Here is a 19,208-nt window from a genome sequence, read left to right as displayed (position 1 = left end):
GAAAAAAAAGTAATCTTTGTTCATTCGACATGGCCTTCACAAATCTGTGAATTGGCCAATGCCCATTTTTCATGAGCTCGGCAATCTGTCTGAGACTTGCGAAAGTTTCAGGCAAGCTTTGGATAGGCATATTTTATATTTCGAATTATCTATGTCTCGCGATCCCCTTGGAGTTCCATATATCCGGAATTGACTCTACAAATATTCAGTATATTTAAATATTAAATATAATATTGTTACGGAAATGTTGCGAGTATATAAAACTATATTTACACTATATATACAGGATGAGTCAGAACAGCTAAGATGACTGACCACCAACAACATGTAGCAGCCAGCGTCTCCGATCTTCTTCTTCCTCTGTCTCTTCCTCTGTCTTCTTTCATCCTTCCGTAACAGGACCCCCGGGTGGTAAAGCGCCGTCTCGGCGCATGGCAGGCGAAGAATTGTGACGAAAGTATGGCTTCCGCCACGAAACGTGCACGACGTCGACAGGCGTCTGACTTGAGGATGCATCAAAAGTGTAGCGGCGAAATCTCGTAATTGACGTTAATTTGGCATAGGACTTCATAAGGCCCTGTGTAGCATGAGAGAAGCTTCTGGGTGAGGCCAACCCGATGATATGGTGACCAGAGGAGCAGCCAAGCACCTGGTGCAAACTTAACATCGCGATGGCAGCGGTCGTAACATTCTTTCTCTATATGCTGTGTGGCTAATAAACGAGATTGGGCGACTTGACGTGCCATGCGAGTGCGATCGAGGACTTCACGAGCGTACACAGTTGGAACACGTGGCACAGAAAGGAGGATGATGTCAAACGGCAGTGCGGAGTCGCGACCATACAAGAGATAAAAGGGTGAATATCCTGCGGCTCATGTCAGGACAAGTTATACGTGAACGTCACGTAAGGCACCGTGGCGTCCCAGTCTCGGTGATCGTTCGAGACATACATCGACAGTATCTCTGTGATTGTTCGGTTGAGATGTTCCATAAGACGGTTCGTTTGTGGGTGGTAGGCAGTGGACAGCTTGTGCTCAGTGGCACAAGAGCGGAGGAGGTCGTCGACAACCCAAGACAAGAACGAGTGGCCGTGGTCTGTAAGTAACTGTCGAGGTGCACCGTGCCGGAGAATGATGTCGTGAAGGATAAAATCGGCGACGTCAGTTGCGCAACTGGTCGCCAATGCCTTTTTTATCGCATAGTGTGTCGCATAAATAGTAGCAATGGCGATCCACTTATTCCCTCTAGTTGTTGTCGAAAAAGGGCCAATCAGGTCAAGGCCTACGCGAAAGAACGCTTCAGAGGGAACTTCAGTAGGATGGAGTCGTCCGACAGGTGGCAGGGGAGGTTTCTTCCAGCACTGACACAATTCGCAAGTTGTGACATAGCGATGCACTGAGTGACAGAGACCCGGCCAAAAGAACCGGCGTCGTACGCTGTTGTATTTATGCAAAACTCCAAAATGTCCCGCCATCGGTGCATCATGAAGTTGTTCGAGAGCGATGGATTGCAGATGATGAGGAAGGACAAGGAGCAACTCGGGGCTCTCGGGAGTCATATTGCGGCGGTAGAAGATGCCATCATGCAGCACGAACATGCGGCATGTGCAGTCAGTGCTGCCAGAGTGCACTCTGGAGATGATAGCCCAGCGACCAAGGTGTCCTGTGGGGTCCTGGAGGGAAGGCAGCCAGCAGAGGGCATAGTAATCTGTAACGACCGAAAACGTGTAGCCGTACAAATATGGCCAGAACTTGGCAACAGCTCGAACTAAAGCCAAGCACTCCCGCTCGGTGATGGAGTAATTTGTCTCGGCATGTGAGAGCAGGCGGCTGGCTTAAGCTATCACGCACTTGGTACCATTCTGTTATTGGGCGAAAACAGCGCCGATACCATAGCCGCTTGCGTCAGTGTGGACTTCGGTCGGTGCAGATGGATCAAAGTGGGCAAGTATGGGAGGGGTGGTCCAAAACCCGATGAAAGTGGCGAATGCGTGAGCCTGCTCCAGGCCCCATGAGAATGGCGTGTTCTTCTTTAGAAGATCTGTCAAAGGTCGAGCAACGTCGGTGAATTTTTTGACGAAACGGCGAAAGTAAGAGCACAGGCCGACAAAGCAGCGCACCTCAGAGGCAGAATGTGGCATAGGGAAACTGCGTACGGCACGAACTTTTTCCACATCTGTTCGGACACCGGATGCGTCAATGAGGTGTCCCAACACAGTGATATGACGGCACCCAAATTGACAATTCGTGGAGTTCATTTGAAGGCCGGCTTTTCGGAAAACCGCAAGAATTGCAGTGAGTTGGGTAAGGTGGCTGCCGAACGTGGGGAAAAAAAAACAATAACATTGTCAAGGTAACAAAGACAGGTGGTCCATTTGTAGCCCTGCAGAAGAAAGTCCATCATATGTTCAAATGTCGCTGGAGCATCGCATAGGCCACAGGGCATGACTGAACTGAAATAAGCCATCCGGTGTGATGAAAGCCGTCTTCTTGCGTTCCATTTCATCAACTGAAATCTGCCAGTAGCCGGATCGAAAATCGATGGACGAGAAGTATTTAGCTTCGTGCAAGCACTCCAAGGCGTCATCGATGTGTGGTAGTGGGTAGATGTCTTTTTGTGTGATTTTGTTTAAGTGGCAATAATTGACGCAAAAACGCCAGGTACCATCCTTCTTTTTCACAAGTACGACAGGCGAAGCCCAAGGGCTGGCTCTTGGATCACTCGACGTTCAGCATGCGATACACGATAAGGATGCCGATGAATAGGATTCGTATCTCCAGTTTTTATACGGTGGTGAACAACAGATGTTTGGCCTAATGGCCTGTCACCGAAATCAAAGGTATCACTGTACGATTCAAGCAGGAGTCGTATGTCCATGGCCTGTGCAGAGGTGAGGTCAGGTGCAATCATTTTCGCGAAGTCATCTGTTAAGGAACCAGAGCTGTGAGCTGCAATTGGCGCTAATAAACCACTCTCGGCATTCAGACTCTCAATGTCAAATTTGCAACCACTAGAAACGCTGGCCGAGAACATGCCAGCTGGAAGCACTTGAGGGCACAGGCTGAAATTAAGAAGTGGTAGAACGACTTTTTTATTAGCAACCGTGACCAACGTATGCGGAACAGCAACGTTTTGGTTCAAAAGCACATCGATGATGGGGTGAAGCACATATTCACCGTCAGGAACCTGTGGCTGGGCGGTCAATGTGACGTAAATAGTTGCCTCGGATGACAGACGGACATGTCGAAGTGAGCACAAGCGTGGTGGGGCGATACTCGCAGCATCGGCGAGTTGAGGCAGTTCTAACTGAAGAACGCCAGTCGTGCAGTCGATGAGAACAGAATGAGTAGATAAAAAGTCCAATCCAAGGATAACGTCGGGAGGGCAGTTTTCGATCACAGCAAAGAGAACAGAAGTAGGGTGGCCGGCTATAATGAAACGCTAGTACACATTCCAAGAACAACCAGCACGCTGCCATCGGCCACATGAAGCACTCGGACAGCTGCTGGGGTTAGGACCTTGTTTAAACGTCTACGTAGGCTAGCACTCATCACAGATACGTGGGCTCCAGTGTCGACGAGTGCTTAGATAAGTGCGCCGTCTATTTTGACGTCAAAACACTTCTCCTTGTGGGCACAGAGAGAGGATTTGCTGCAGTAGTTGGCAATGCAGCACCACCTCCGAGGGCTGCATTTCCTAGTTTTCTGAAAGGGTGCGGCCTAAAGCCACAGGACACGAAAGGCGACGTGGCCGTGGTGAACAGGAAGATGGGCGACGTGTTTGCGGTGAACGAGACTGATGTCCACGTGCCGATAGTGAGCGGCTGTACCACATGTTCCGAGCAGAGTTGACGGCGCTGTTAGACTCGGCAGTGGGCGAACCATTCTGGGTATTTCCATCAAAACGGCTCAGGTTGGTCGGCGTGTGAGGTGTTGAGGGCCACGAGTTGCAACAGTATAGGTCGACATGACCAATGCGGCGACAGGTGAAACATACCAGCTGGTCGTCTGCAGTTCTCCACTCAGTCGAATTGCGATAAGGTGAAGAGAAGCATCAGGGTGGAGCAAAAATAGTAGAAGGGCGTTCGTTAGCTCTGGGATTGGTGACACACACACATTGTAAACCAATGTTTTCAAGTTCCTGGTGAACGATGGCTTGTACGAGGGGAAATGAAAATGGGGTAGCATCAGGGCTACACTAACAGAAAGCTGTGGGCGCCATTGCATCCAGTTCACGTCTAACGATTTGCACCACGTCCTCTGATGGCGACGCATGCTGCTGTGTGGGTTGATTTTCACAGCTCGACGTTGGGGCAGTACTATTGGGAAGTCTGGCGAATGGTTGCAAGATGCTTCAGCTTTCTGCCTGCTCGAATTGTCGTCACTCTTTAATGATTGCATCAACTGTAGAGCAGCTCTTGCACATGAGCAGTTTGAATGCGTTGTCTGCAATTCCCTTAAGCATGTGACTGACCTTCTCAGCTTCTCACATCATGTGCTGGCACTTTACGACAAAGTGCCAGCACGTCCTGGATGTACGAGACATAGGACTCCGTGGGGGATATGGCACAGGAGGCCAGTTCCTGTCTTGCGGCAATTTTACGGCCAGCTTTTTTGCCAAACAACTCTATCAATTTCTTTTTGCATTGGTCCCAGCTGGTTAGCTCCTCTTCGTGGTTTTTGTACCACACATTTTCCGTGCCTCTTAGGTAGGACAACAGGTTAGCTAGCATAAGCGTAGGGTCCCATATGTTGATTCCACTCACGCGTTCGTACATGTCCACCCACTCCTCAACGTCGGCACCATCGGTCCCGCAGAAAGTTCCACGATCCTTGGGTTGCACAACGACAGCGACGTAGCATGTGACGGTGACGTTGGAGGTGGCAACGACGTTGATCCTACGTGCGGGACGCAACGTCCACTGCGGAGCTCCGTTCCCAGCCGTGGTACCCCGCACCTCTCACCAATATTTTACGGGGATCTTGCGAGTATATAAAAACTATACTTACAATATATATACAGGATGAGTCAGAACAGCTAAGAATGGCTGACCACCAACAACACGCAGCAGCCATCATCTCCGATCTTCTTCTTCCTCTCTCTTCTTTCATCCTTCCATAACAATATTGTGCCAGAAGAAAAACAGTACAATTCTGTGGTCCTGTAGTTACTGTTTTTCTCAGAATGTAGCATAATATTAAATTGAATATCTGAAAATATTGAATATTCGTATAAGCATGTACAGTAGAACCTCGTTCATACATTTTGAAAAAAAAAACAAAAAAAAACAATAAACATACTAACCGGGAAAACGTATAATCCGAAGTATCTAAAAAAAATTTGACAGGCTTAACTGCTGTTGACACCTTTCTAATGCAAAGCGGTGCGCAGATCATTGCAACATGAGATGCCGACACGCATCGAGCCGGTGGTTTTTCGGTGACCTGAGATGCGTTTTGTTGTTTTCATATTGTGTGGTATTTTAAGAGGGCGATAGGAAACTGAAACGAAATTGAGCTGGTGGGTGATGCCAGATGCCGCTGAAGCGAAACATGATGCCCATATCAGCCGCCTGCAGCAGAGAACGGCAGCGATTTTGGATTGTAGCCTACTGAAAGTGTGCAGTACGCTACCAATGGCACTACGCATCACGCGCTGCAAAAAGGATACATGAAGATGCTTATCGCAATAGGTTTAGTGGCAATAGCTGCAAATGCGGCATACACGACTCGGGCAGAGATTTGCTGGTATCGGAATAAGAAACTGTGACGGGTTATAGCCACCCACCTCACATGTCACATGTGAGACGGGTGGCTACATACTGTTCTCGATCGTGCACGCCTTGCGTCTTTTCTTGTTCACATGGGATCTAGTGGCTGGAAAATATATTCGATCACAGTCTACAGCAAGGAACAGTTGTGCGTTTCAGTTATTGTCTATTAGAAGCTTGCGCTATGCTTTTGATGGCACCATGCGCTGTGAAACATCGGCGAAGATGCTTATTGCAATAGGATTGACGGAGCTGTGAAAGCCACATGCGACAACCCTGGAGAGCATATGCTGGTACCAAAATGAGAAACTGAGTGCACACTGGCATTTTCACGTGAAACGGGCGGGCAAGTGTAGTGGTGAAGCTGCTGTGGCGATCAGCTATATACTCTTTATCGCACGTGCCTCGCACATTTTCTCGTTTACATGTTATCTAGCGCCCAGAAAATATCATACGATCGCAGTTTGGCGATATGCTAAATGTTGGGGCTGAAAAATCGTGTTTTCCAGGAACATATGAACTGGTATAAAAAATGAGGGTAACTCTGTTGGGTAATTTTTGTGTGTTCTCGATAGCGAACGTTGGCGCTGGGAAAAAGTATGTAACGGGAACGTATCGACAGGGCTATGAAGTACAGAAAATAGTTGTAGACAATGCGGCTTTTTCTATTCAGGCACCTTAGCCTAAACTGCACAACTAATGATTAAGTGCAAGTGAGGCTCGCCAGCAATAACCTGTGCATAGCAAGGTGCAGCCCTTAGAATATGAATGCTACCTGTCTGCAGGAAAAGGAAGCCATGTCGGACATGACCTGACCATTTTCCGGGTATATGGTTATTTTAACTCCGATATTCTTACACCTTGGCTGGGACCAATATGCATACATTGAGCCTTCTCTTTTCTGCAGCTGGGCTGTTTGAAGTTGTCATTGAAACATGCCTTTCTTCTTTCCTCTTATGTAGTGGGCACGTTGCTGACATATGAGCCAGCACAGTCTGCTGCCACATCAAGGGCAAAACCTGGGTCCGGCCTCTATGAAGGCTACCTGCGCTTGCTGCCATCCTTGCTTCAGGTATTTATCTATTTTCCAACGGGGGTGTTCGCCTAGCAGCACAAGTCCTAGGTTTGCAGTGGTAGGCTGAAACAAGTTGGTGCTATAGCGAAATGGGCAAGCAAGCGCTCCTCGTCGTCTTTCTCTTTTCACCAGCACCATGCCCACTACCCAGTGCCTTAAGTACAGCCACTCCCCACCGAAAGAGTAGCCGTCCTGGCGACTTAAGGACAGGAGAACACAGGGTGGTCATGCGACTGCTTGAGCCGGGAGATGTGGACAATTTCCTGTCCGCAATGATGCTGGTTGGAAGACACTTCCATTGGCTCAGTGAGGTAGTTTGCCGTGGATGTTTGTTTCAGTACCCCATAAGGACCGTGGTACTTGGAGAGCAGCTTGGAGAAAAGACTGGGAGGAGTAGAGGGCACCCACAACTAGACGAGTGAGCCAGGAGCAAAGCACGTAGCCATAGTGGATGAATTGTGCTGATGCTTTTGGCACCACTGGTCCTGGGATGTGAATGAACGAGCGAGCTAGTGACATTCTTCAGCGTATGCAGCCGCTCTAGAAGCAGTCGTCGACTCCGAAGCATCTGGCCGGTAAAATCACTGGCTTCAATTTCGCATGCGCTATAGTAACTACCTTGTTGAAATATTAATTAGTGAAACTTTGTTAATTAGTCAAGCATGCATATTGATCCCCAGTGTAAGCAATGTATAGCATTATGCTTGTATAGCAATGTATAGCATTGGGCTAAATGCCACAGGTGATTTTTTAAAATTCTGTTAACGTTAAAGCGCCTGCTGTATGAGGTTTTTACATGATAGGCGTGCAGAAAGCTTGATCATGTTACAAAGTAGAAGTGTATAATGAAATGTGATGTGCATATACGTCAACTTTTGGTAGCAACTTACGAGATCTTAGTTATGTACATAATGTGAGCAATTTCAGGAACCTTGATTCACATACTATTGAACAGGCACAAAAAAACAAAGGCAAAAATAAGTAAAGAATTGTTAGTGTGGTTCACTCTACAGAAATGCTAAAAAAGGTAACACTAAAGCTATGATCTTATTAGTAATGACCAGGAGCAAGAAAAACAAAATATTTCATGAACGATGAAGTGAAAAATAAAAACGATTAAATGGCATCCACAAAATGTACAGAGATATGTTAATTTCTCAACGCACCACTAACAAGCAAATAACTCGAGTACAGGAAGGTGGTTGTTTGAAAGAAGTGTTACTTTCTTGTGCGCGGCTCACTGGACTGCCTGTTGTGTCTCTAGGATGTGCCGCTAGATGGTGCTGACTGGGCTCGATGCCTGGCTGTCCCCCCCGCATGGGGCGCTTACATTCGGCGTGCCTTCCGTGCAGCGGAAGAGACCCAGCGGCGTGGGCTCAAAGATGAGCCCCAGGCTGATGCCACCTCCTGGCTCTGGTGAGAAGTTTTGGTGCTGCTTTCGGCTGGTTATATTGCCGCCACCACATGTACCAAAAAAGGAAAATGGGAAATCAAATGCACCGATCACAACTAGGTGCATGTATACGTGCGTTCATTGTTTGTGCCAGGTGCCCACTCATTCTGTCCAGGAACATGTGGAAAATGTCCAGACCTGGAAACAGCCCTTACTTTTGGAAATATGGCTCTTGAGTCAGAGGAGCAAAGTGTTCCTTAAAGCGGCCCTGAAGGCTTTCCTAACTAATCCTAAAATACCACTATTAACCCTTTCAGGGTAGAATTTTTTTTGCCATATGCGACTGCCCAAGGATGATTTTTTTATTGCAGGTGCCAATTCTTCTGAAGGACCTATCTAAAAAAAAATTTTAAAAAATAAAAAATTACCGTAGCTTGTTTAGGGAGGCTGCAAAGTGATTAACAAATATTTTGTGTTGGTATATATATGGTATATATATGGTATATATATGTACTGTTTATTCATGAATAACAACAATAAAAAAAAGGAAATAAACTTATGAGAATTCAAAATTTGATGTATTGTTTCACACATAGTTCAAGGCTTAGAAAATGTGCACACAAGAATATTTCGCAAGTCTGAAATGTACCTGCTATTACACTAATATTTACGTCCATAACGTAATCGAACTGCATAGGTAGCGCACTCAAGAAAACTGTGGTTGTATGCCCGTCAAAAAAGCAAAACATGTGACAAACTTCCACTAATCTTCATCTTATTGCCAACCAGAAGCAATTAGTTTGCGCAAGTCTCAAAAAAAAAGAGAAAGAAAAGAAAAGGAAACACATGCATAGCGGCATCCTTCCTATGCACACCCCTGTGAGCACTAAACGAGCGAGAAACAAGCGGTCGCCCTTTGAGCGATTAAGAATGAGATAGCCATCAGTTTTGCGAGCGCATGAAACCGCCCATGGAACAGAACCCAAACTGCCGCCTGTTCACCCGTGCGCCAAATGCGCGAGCGGTAGTATATAGACGCGCTGGAGCAAACTAGCTCTAAAACAAACCATGCAATGAAAACTGAAAGAGGGAGGCGCAAAAAAAAAATTTCCTGTATTCCTGCATAGTGGCGGCACATGCCAGGAAAGAAAAAAAATAGGAAATTGGTGCACTTTTTAACCCTTTGAAGGTTTTCGCCGTACATGTACGGCGGCGGTTTTCTGTCCCGCAAGGTCTTCGCCGTACGGGTACGGTTTCGAACCTCTGTTTGAAATTTCGCGGCATAATGACGATCCGTGCTCACTGGGAGGTGCTGCCACCTCTCAGGACTTATAAGAAGCGTTTGAAATTTGTGCTACCTTCTTCGGGAGATAAACAGAACTGATTTCTAGCTTAAGCGTGTCACGCAGACTGCGGCAACACCCCTTTTGCAGTTTCGGTTTCGCTGCGTGATCGCAACGGAGGCGCGCGAAGCGTCATTTTTCTGTTTGTCGGCACTCTCTCGCAAGGGCGGTGATGGTTGATTTCTATCTTGCTTGGCGCTGCTCTTAGCTTATCACCGCATTCACGAGGTATTCTCGCTCTCAGCGGCAACGCGCTTTCGCGGTTTCGGTTCCGCCGGATGATCGCAACGCGTGAAAACGTGATTTTTTCTCTTTGTCGGCATTCTCTTTCACGGGTGGCAGAAGTTGGTTTCTATCTTGATTGGCGCTGCTCTTAGTTTGTTTATCACCGCCGCTCACGAGGTGTTCTCGCTTTCTGCGGCAACGCGCTTACGCGAGAAGGTGCCTCAGACCTCTGCCCAAGGCAGCCGCATGCAGAGAAGATGTCATGTGTGTGCCAACACAACTCGTCCCGCCAAGAGAAGAACATACACGCATTTTAGGTGTGCAGACTGCGATAAGGCGCTGTGCGTAGAACCGTATTTTAAGGAGTACCACACTGAAATACTACTGGACATTTTGCAGTCCTGAGTGATGCCGACACCAAAATACGGTTCCTAATTTTTTTTTACTATTTATTCCCGACTTTATACATTTTGTACATTCAAGATACGCAATAAAGTAATTTGACCACCTGGGAAAGTTTTTTTCAAAATAATTCGACCCTCAAAGGGTTAAAGGTACATACAGCACCGTAAATATATGGCATCGACCATTTTTTACATGTTCGCGGCGTCGTATATTTGCTTCGTTGACCCTGAAAGGGTTAACCCTTTGAGGGTCGAATTATTTTGAAAAAAACTTTCCCAGGTGGTCAAATTACTTTATTGCGTATCTTGAATGTACAAAATGTATAAAGTCGGGAATCAATAGTAAAAAATAATTAGGAACAGTATTTTGGCGTCGGCATCACTCAGAACTGCCAAATGTTCAATAGTATTTCCGAGCGTGGTACTCCTTGAAACACGGGTCTACGCACAGCGCCTTATCGCAATCTGCACACCTAAAATGCGTGTCTGTTCCCTTGGAGCGAGGAGTTGTGTTGGCGCACACGACATCTCTGCGTGCGGCTGCCTTGGGCAGAGGTCTAAGGCACCCTCTCGCGTAAGCGCATTGCAGCAGAGAGCGAGAATACCTCATGAGCGGTGGTGATAAACAAGCTAAGAGCAGCGACAATCAAGATAAAAATCAACTTCCGCGCCTCTGCGAGAGCGTGCCGACAAAAAGAAAAACCATGTTTCGCGCGCCTCCGTTGCGATCACGCGGCGGAAACGAAACCGCGAAAGCGCATTGCTGCAGAGAGCGAGAGTACTTCGCGAACAGCGCTGATAAACAAGCTAAGAGCAGTGACAATCAAGATAGAAATCAGCTTCCACCACCCTGCAAGAGAGTGCCAACAAAGAAAAAGATTAACGTTTCACGCGCCTCCTTTGCGATCACGCGGCGAAACCGAAACTGCCAAAGGGGCGTTGCCGCATTCTGAGCGACGCGCTGAACCTAGCAATCAGTTGTGTTTATCTCCCCAAAAGGTAGCACAAATCTCAAACGCATCTTGTAAGTGCTAGGAGGTGGCAGCACCTCTCGGTGAGCACGCATCGTCATTATAGCGCGAAATTTCAAACGGAGGGTCGGAACCATACCCGTACGGCAAAGACCTTGCGGGACAGAAAACCGCCGCTGTGCATGTACGGCAAAAACCTTCAAAGGGTTAAATTATGTCACCTCATGAATCCCCTTCCTCAAAAATTTTTAGAACCCTTCAAGTATATGCAGAGTTATTCGTAGTTATCGGACCAGTCAGTGGCTTTCTCTCTCCTTTTATTTGCACTTGTGTGCTGGAAGATACACAAGGGAGAGGGCAAGAAGGTGTAATGGAGCAGTGCCCTGCTCGCTGCGTCTATAGGTTGAATACAAGATGGCACGTGGTGGCACCTCATGCCAGCCGCAGTATCTACGCTACACTTTTTATCTTGAAACCATGCGCAGCAGACGCAGCAACGCATAACTGTTGTGCTTAGACTGGTAGTACAAATACGAAACGGCTTTTCTGTCTTTTTGAGATCACAGACATGTATTAATTTTTCTTATATTTTACTGAAATGAGCAATGACTGTGTTACTGAGAATGTTCTCCGAATTAGGGAATCAACCAATAGCTGTTGCGAGTCCAGCTTCTTGCGATGGCGCTGCATGATGACATTGAGGAAGCAAGAGCAAGGAATTTTTCACTGCTTTTGACACGAGATTGTGAATTCCCTGCTGTACACAGTGCAATAATATTTGGCATTCACATATTCACATGATCCTCATTAACAGATCGGCAGCGTTCTATTACTATGTTCAAAAAGTGTTTCTGGGCCCCTTTAATTTGGCCATGTTACCATCTGGGAGCGTAACTAGCTGAAAATGATTCCCAGGTGCTATATTCACTTCTAGGAACTTCCAGTGCCAAATGCCAGTTATTATACTTGTTTTAAATGTTTCCTTTGGGTGCCAGCACAAATATTTTTCACCTAGGCATGCACCACCATGTTCTTCATTACACGATAGTGTCTCCATTATTTCCTTTCTATTTTTGTATTACTGCGTGTATGCTTAATTATTGAGTCGACGGCAGTCCACTCCATGGCAGTTCTTTACAGTGCAACAGAAGATGCGACGTGGGTGAGTTGTGCATCCGCGAAGGGAGACGGTTTTTACGAAAATTTCAGCATTGCTCTATGAAGTTATTTCCGCAAGGTATATGTGCTGATTCTTTTTCTTTCTTTCTGGGCAGCTGTAATTGGGGGTGTTTAACAGGAAACTATAGGGTAACAGTAATACAGAAAACTTCAGTGCTTATTTATAATGACCAGCTGATACCCAAGTGATCTGTAGCACGGCCTCGAGGCTTATGCTGTGAATAGTATTGGAGCGTGTGCCTGCCTGTTCTTGCTCTCAAGGACCCGTGAAAGGCTTTAGTGCTATTTCCATACTTCTACATTTTTATCTTCTGAACACTTTGCAATGTATATTCTATGGTCATAGAATGGTCACTTGCCACTGTTATCTTTCTTGCACATATATATTTTATGCAATTAAACACTGACTGACTTTAGGCCCCTTTACAGCCATGGTACATCCCAGACTTCATATACCATTGTTAACTCTATGTATCGTGTGTTTGACACTTTTTTGCCAGAACTGGCCCTTGCACCATTAAAACCCAATCATAAACTAATCTATCAAACAATGACATGACTGGTTGTGCTTGCTCCATTTGCAAAATCGCTAACTAGATGTTAACAACTGCGAGCAGCTTCCACTCCTGTCCCCTTCATTCTCTTGTAATCCCGCTTTATGATTGGCTTGCAACAACTGAGGCCTTTTTTCCAGCAAGGGTTGTTTTCTGTCACACAAAGTCGCGCGATGTAAATTTTTCTGTTGCCGATGTTCGTCACTAGCTGGGAACTTTGTGGTGTGAACAAGGCATTACAGCCAAGTTACATATTCTTTTGTCTTTTCAACGCCACATATTTTGCTTAGTAGTACTTAGTAGTACTCAGTAGTAGTACTTAGTAGTAGTACTTAGTAGTACTTTGCTTAGTAGTACTTGTTTGGCACCTTTGACAGATCACTACCAAGATGATGTGTGTACACATTCATGTTGTGTATTTGTCTGTATTGATTCACTGTGCATCATTGGACCATTCTTTTCTTTCTCATATCTTGTTTTTTGCAGCGTCTATAGGAGCGCGTTACTCACTTTCAAGGTCTTATGCATAATTTAAATTGTTTGCAAAAGTTATGTTCTCAGAGATGTACAGTGCTCACAGAATGAAACGTGACAGGGAGAATTTAGTAGAACCCTGCATTTGTGCAAAGTAGTTGAGAGTACCATATCATGTCGCCAGGAATCTGGTCACCAAAGGTGACGCGGACTCCGATATAAGTGTACACGCCAAAATTATGTCGATGTGACACAAACTGCAGCCAGTGGAAATGAAAATATGTGCATTAGTTAGCCCTAAATTGACGCATTTCATTTCGTGAGCAGTACATTTGTTGTACTGTTGTTACAGAGCATTATCAATTTATAACTTGACTCACTTTTGTGTCTCTTAAATAATGCAAGCAAAGAATATAGTGGGAGAGACACGGACAAAGAAACACATTGAAAAAATGTGTGTTATCTTTGTGTGTTTCCTTTCATTCTTTTTAACACAATATTCCTTATTGCAGTGTGTCTCACCAACAAAAACAACTTTGGAGTTTTGCTAAATATGGCAAACTGCACAAGGTCAGGTCACATGAATATAGGCTGATGTGCGCTCAACCAGAAGACCTTTAAGTCATGTTCATTCATACATTTCCTGCAGGGCCAGGGATGCTCTGACTGAAGCTATCAAGGCAAACTGCACGTAAGTGGAGCCGTTCCTTCCACTCGGGCGAACCATTGTAGCTTCCAAAAGAAGGGCATACATACGCAGACAGGGCATGAAGAGAACCATTGCATCGACACCGTTTCTTTCAGCAGCACTTGCCACTAATAGATATACTAGGAGAATGTCAGCAAACTTGAAAAAGGGAAAAATCAAGAAGCAGACGTAGACAAAGTGAGGTGAAGGTGACTGGACTAATAACTGAACTTTATTCTTGAAAACAACGTCCCCCAAGTCCGTATTGAACAGGTGCAAGGCACAACATGCCTGCCTCTTTATTTTTGCCTTTTTCAAGTTTGCTGGCATTCTCCTAGTACAACCATGTACTACCAATTAGCCCAACAAGCCACTCTTATGAAGCCACTAGTGTTGAGCTTCTTTATATCTAGGCCAAATATTTCTGATATCAGTAATGTCGGGCAGTGGAAATACCCGGGTCATCTTCGGGAGAATTCTGAATGTACACTGGACTTCGTCTTGATAACTTAGCAAGATGGCCTGTTAAGTGTGCCTTCCATTTTACTGCTCTAGGTACTGACTGACTGTGATCAGCATCAACATTATTTTGCATCTTTGAGCAACTTCAGCTGCATGGCCTCCCATTTAAAGTAATTATTAGACGTAGTACAACGACTGGCTATGGCACAACACTCCAGGTTTAACTTCCAGCTGCGGTGGGGGCAAAAATATGTGTGTGCCCAGATTTAGGACCTTGAGGTTTCATGTTTCCAATCAAGCTCATTATGATGAAGGTGCATTTGATAAAGAAATAGCTTAATTGTATCTGATATACAATAATCCTTCGTTATAATGAAATCGCTTTACTCAAAATATTGCTTTATTTGAAATTTCTTCCGGTCCCGACCAAAACGCATGCATTTTAAGCCACATTACTCGAAGCGCACGAAGAGCTTGACCCACTTAGAGCGAAGTGCCGAGCAAAGGCATCACCACCACCGAGTGGTGCTGACGCTTTTGTGCATGCAGTGTCAAATTAATTACCGTGCACGAATTAGTCTCACGCAAGTACAGAACAGGCCACAAAAGTACCAAATCCATGACCTACTAAGGGGGGTACCAAGCAAGTGCCGAGTGCCCCCGGCTGTTTACTGCGGAGTGACCGGAAGCTGCCAACTTCCATGGTGCAGCACACCCGAACCGTTATTCTCGGTCGCAGTCACATTGATGGTGTCCTCCGTGATAGAATCCACACAAAAATGAAGTTTTCCTGATGTTTTGCGATGCCAGAAAACCGCGGTCTCTTGTATGCCGAAAAGCGGCCAAAAGATTGTGGGCATACTTGTGCCGTAGCATTCCATGGGGTACACTCGATGAGCAATTTTACCGCTCTAAAGAGCACTTCTGGTGCTGAAATGTGCTGAAAAGCACAAGTGTCCCTCTGAATATTAGTTCCATGTTTGACACGATGAGCTATGTTAACAAATTGGGAAGACGGCTTTGGGGAAGCCGGTCTAGAAATTTGCTCGGCGCTTGCCATAATCAGCCTGCATTGCAATGAAACACTACCTCTAGCTTCGTTGCACTTTTGATGGTGCAACTCGACCGATAACTTGCTGAAAACACAAAAAATCAGAGCGCTGCCAGCGATGAGTCAGGCTGTGAAGATAACGGCTCGATGCAAGCTGCTGCTTTCCCTGTGATTTTCTCGAGCCAGTCATGCTCGATTTGCGCCATCCGACTTTAGACAAACGGTCTATATGTATGGTAGGGTCATTGAATTTTGTTCTTAGACATTTGTCAGTGGCGCAGACGCGACAGTGCATGAACACAGACACTCGAACCTTAGAATTAGCACAGTGTTGTCGACAATTGTGTGCCGAAAAACTATTGTTTTGCAATCTTCACGGCTGCACACCTCAGGGAAAAATTGCCCAGTGATCATGCAAGGCTCCTACTGAAAAACCGTTCCATTTCCACAATCACACTGCGTACCCACAATGAGTGGCTAATCATTTTTTGAGCACAACAAACACAACCTCAGACTCGAGCCACGGCATTTGTGGCACTTTTCAGCACGATACTCTCGTAGTCGTCCGTGACCTTCGCACCCCCCCATTAAAATAGCCACTGCCTTCCCCTCCTCATTCGTTCTCCAGTCTGCAAGCCGTTTGGATGCCAGTCACTCCTCTCACTTGCCTTCAGGTCAGCTCCTCGCCTCCCCACTGACAGTTTTGATGCCGCAGCTCCTCAAAGTTACCCTCTTCCGGCCTGTCCTCCCAAGCACAATCTTTCACTAACGGGTGCCCTTCCGCGGTTCCTGCTTCTTGGTCTCCACAACTCCGATCGCCTTTCTTCCGCTACACGTGAAGCCATTGCCAAGCCCACTATGGCATCCATTGCCATCACCAGTGCACAATGACGAGGAAAGCAAGATGCCTCGACAACATTTTGAAGCTTCTGCCTTCTGCCGCAGCATTCAGTCACTTTGGCACGGACGGAGCGTGAGTTTGGATCCGTGCTGCAGGCCATGTGATTGTGTGCTATTCGGAGTGCTTCATTAGGTGTGCCTCACATGTGCTTTTGTGGCCTACTGTGCTAAATGTCTTCATCAGTCTCCGGGCAAACGTGTCTAACTTTGGAGCAGAAAGTTCTGCTGATAAAAGAAGTGGAAAAAGGTGGCCGGCAGAAAACTGACCTCGTGAAGGAATTTGGCATACCACCGTCTACTTTACCAGCTGCATTGAAAAACAAGGAATCTGTGCTGGATAGATTTAAAAAGAGCTTCTTGGCAAAGGGAAAGAGGAATCGTGATTCAAGATACCCTGAAGTGGAAGGTGCACTTGTACCGTGGCTGAGGAACGCCAGGAGTGCAGATCTCCCCATACATGGACCTGCATTTACTGCAAAAGCCGAAACTCTCGCCCGGTGAATGGGCCATAAAGCTTTCAAGTGCAGCAATGGCTGGCTTGAGCAGATCAAGAAACAACACGGCGTGACCTCAAAATCAATGGTGAGAGGTGAGGGCAGCTGGGAACCGTGACACTGTAGACGTATGGCACCAACATTGGCTCCAAACTCTACTTAAAAAGTAGGAAGACAAAGGCACCTACAACCTAGATGAAGCTGCATACAAGATGCTACTGAATCGCACATTAACTACCGCTGGCAGATCCTCATCTGGAGGAAAATAGAGCAAGGAGCGTGTCACGCTGCTGTTTAGTGCAAATGCAAAAGGTGAGGACAAGCTTCCCTTGTTGATACTAGGGAAGGTGGAGAAGCCACGGGACTTCCGAAATGCCAAGGAATGCAGCTACAGAAGTAACAAGGGAGCATAGATGACTGCTGCTACTTTTGAAGGCTACATGCCCCTCCTGGATAGACGATTCGACAGAAAGAACCACCAAGTGCTTTTCATAAATGACAATTGTCCAAACCACATGAAGATCGACAACCTCAAGGTGATCGCTGTGGAATTTTTGCCTGCAAACACAACTATGGTTCTGCAACCGATGGATCAGGGCATCATTGAGACCACATAGAAGCTGTACTGCAAGGCTCTTTTGCAGCACATACTCACAGCCTATGACGCCAGCAAGAGGTACAACAATGATTTGCTTGGTGCGATTCATTTGCTGAACTTCTCATGGAAAGAACTCACACCTTCGAAGGTCACCAACTGCTTTGTGCATGCCGGCTCTTCCTGCGCCGTCGTCAGCAACCCTGACGATGACCAGCATGACGATGACCGGACTTGCAGCAATCTGTACGAGGCTGTTCATAAAATTGCTAACCAAGAGGTAGAAGGTGACTTCAAGACATTTGCGTTGGCTGATGCTGCTGCTCCCATGGTCGCCCCAGCGATGGATACGAAGATACTAATTGACACTGTTGGTGACGCCGATAAGGATGAAGAGCCGGTGGACAAAGAGCCACGTGAAGTGCCAACTATGGTGCAGATGCGGAAGTATCTACGCCTACTGCGAAATCAGGTTAAATGCTTGAGCGGCAACCATGGCCTTGTGCAATGCTTGGTCAAATTAGAGCAGGAGTCGCTCGCACCCAGTAAGAACTTGAAACCGGCAAAGCTGACTGCCTTTTTTGCCCCTAAATAAAGTTTTGCTTCATGAATACATTGTATTTTGACTTCCTTGCAGTTGTGGCACAATTAAAGCTTGACTGCATTAGCTTTTCTGAAGTGGTCGCTTATATTGAATTACCGCTTCTAATCTTTTCGTCACCTCACTGACTTCGTTAAAACGAGGGATTACTGTGGTTCTGTATAGCACATGCCTCCACAGCCTTGCATCACAAGGGCTCTGTTAAGGTAGTAGTGCTCCTTGCAAATGTATGCGTCTGACATACTGTACTTACTCGCATAATGATCACACTTGCGTAGTGATTGCACCCCTAAATTTTGTCATCAAAATGAGATTTTTTTCCTTTCCCATGTAATGATCACACCCCAAACTTGTCGCAGCGATATGTCGTGTGCCAAGTCTAGCTAATGATGATCGCGCTTACCATCTGTTGAATGCTGTCAAATGCTACGTGAATGACTCTTGAAGATATACCAAGCTGCCTGCATACACCAAACATTCTTAAGCAGATGCCCCATTTCATTCCTTTCATCACTTACCTCACTTCCATGAAAAAAGCTACAACCAAACTTGCCTTGGCTTTATTACTTGTAGGCTTCCTAATGGTTTTGGCCAACAACAAAAAAGGCTCCTTTTGGTTCTTCTCGTCTGCACTCGTGGGCACGCAACAAATCGCGAGCGGCAATTATAGTGGCCATGTTTATATTGATACGTTAGAAGTTACCCTATTCATATGCCGGCGCTTATAACATAGCTAAGATATTTGCCCACTCTTAGCAGAAACATGCCGTATTAGGATAGCAGTGAAGACAAATTCCTCAGTTTCCGCAGCATGCCCGCCATGTGTTTCTTTGTCATTGGCAGCTATGCGCGCCCATCTCTGTTTCTGTCCCCTCAAAGTGGACATGGTTACGTTATTGTCGCAAACTTGCCGATATTAACAATATTATTCATTACTGATATGGAAGAAACTGTTTCAACGCACGTAATGTACTCACAAGGAGAACAAAAATCCTGTTCAGCGCGTTCAGCTTGCTCCGCCGGCTGCCA

General features: G+C 46.1%; 1 protein-coding gene across 1 annotated transcript in view; it reads left to right on the top strand.

Moving 5' to 3' along the window:
• Positions 1-19,208, top strand: part of LOC139055694 (focadhesin) — a 307,088-nt gene that overhangs the window by 119,937 nt on the left and 167,943 nt on the right. Inside the window, exons 18-20 of the mRNA XM_070533225.1 lie at positions 6,733-6,842; positions 8,110-8,261; positions 14,038-14,079. Coding sequence (XP_070389326.1) covers positions 6,733-6,842; positions 8,110-8,261; positions 14,038-14,079 — 304 coding nt within the window. The remainder of the gene's footprint in view (positions 1-6,732; positions 6,843-8,109; positions 8,262-14,037; positions 14,080-19,208) is intronic.

The sequence above is a fragment of the Dermacentor albipictus genome, chromosome 2 (assembly GCF_038994185.2).
Source record: "Dermacentor albipictus isolate Rhodes 1998 colony chromosome 2, USDA_Dalb.pri_finalv2, whole genome shotgun sequence".
NCBI classification, from domain to species: Eukaryota; Metazoa; Arthropoda; class Arachnida; order Ixodida; family Ixodidae; genus Dermacentor; species Dermacentor albipictus.
Note: the sequence above shows the minus strand (reverse complement) of the source record. Positions and strands in the feature narration are given on the sequence as shown.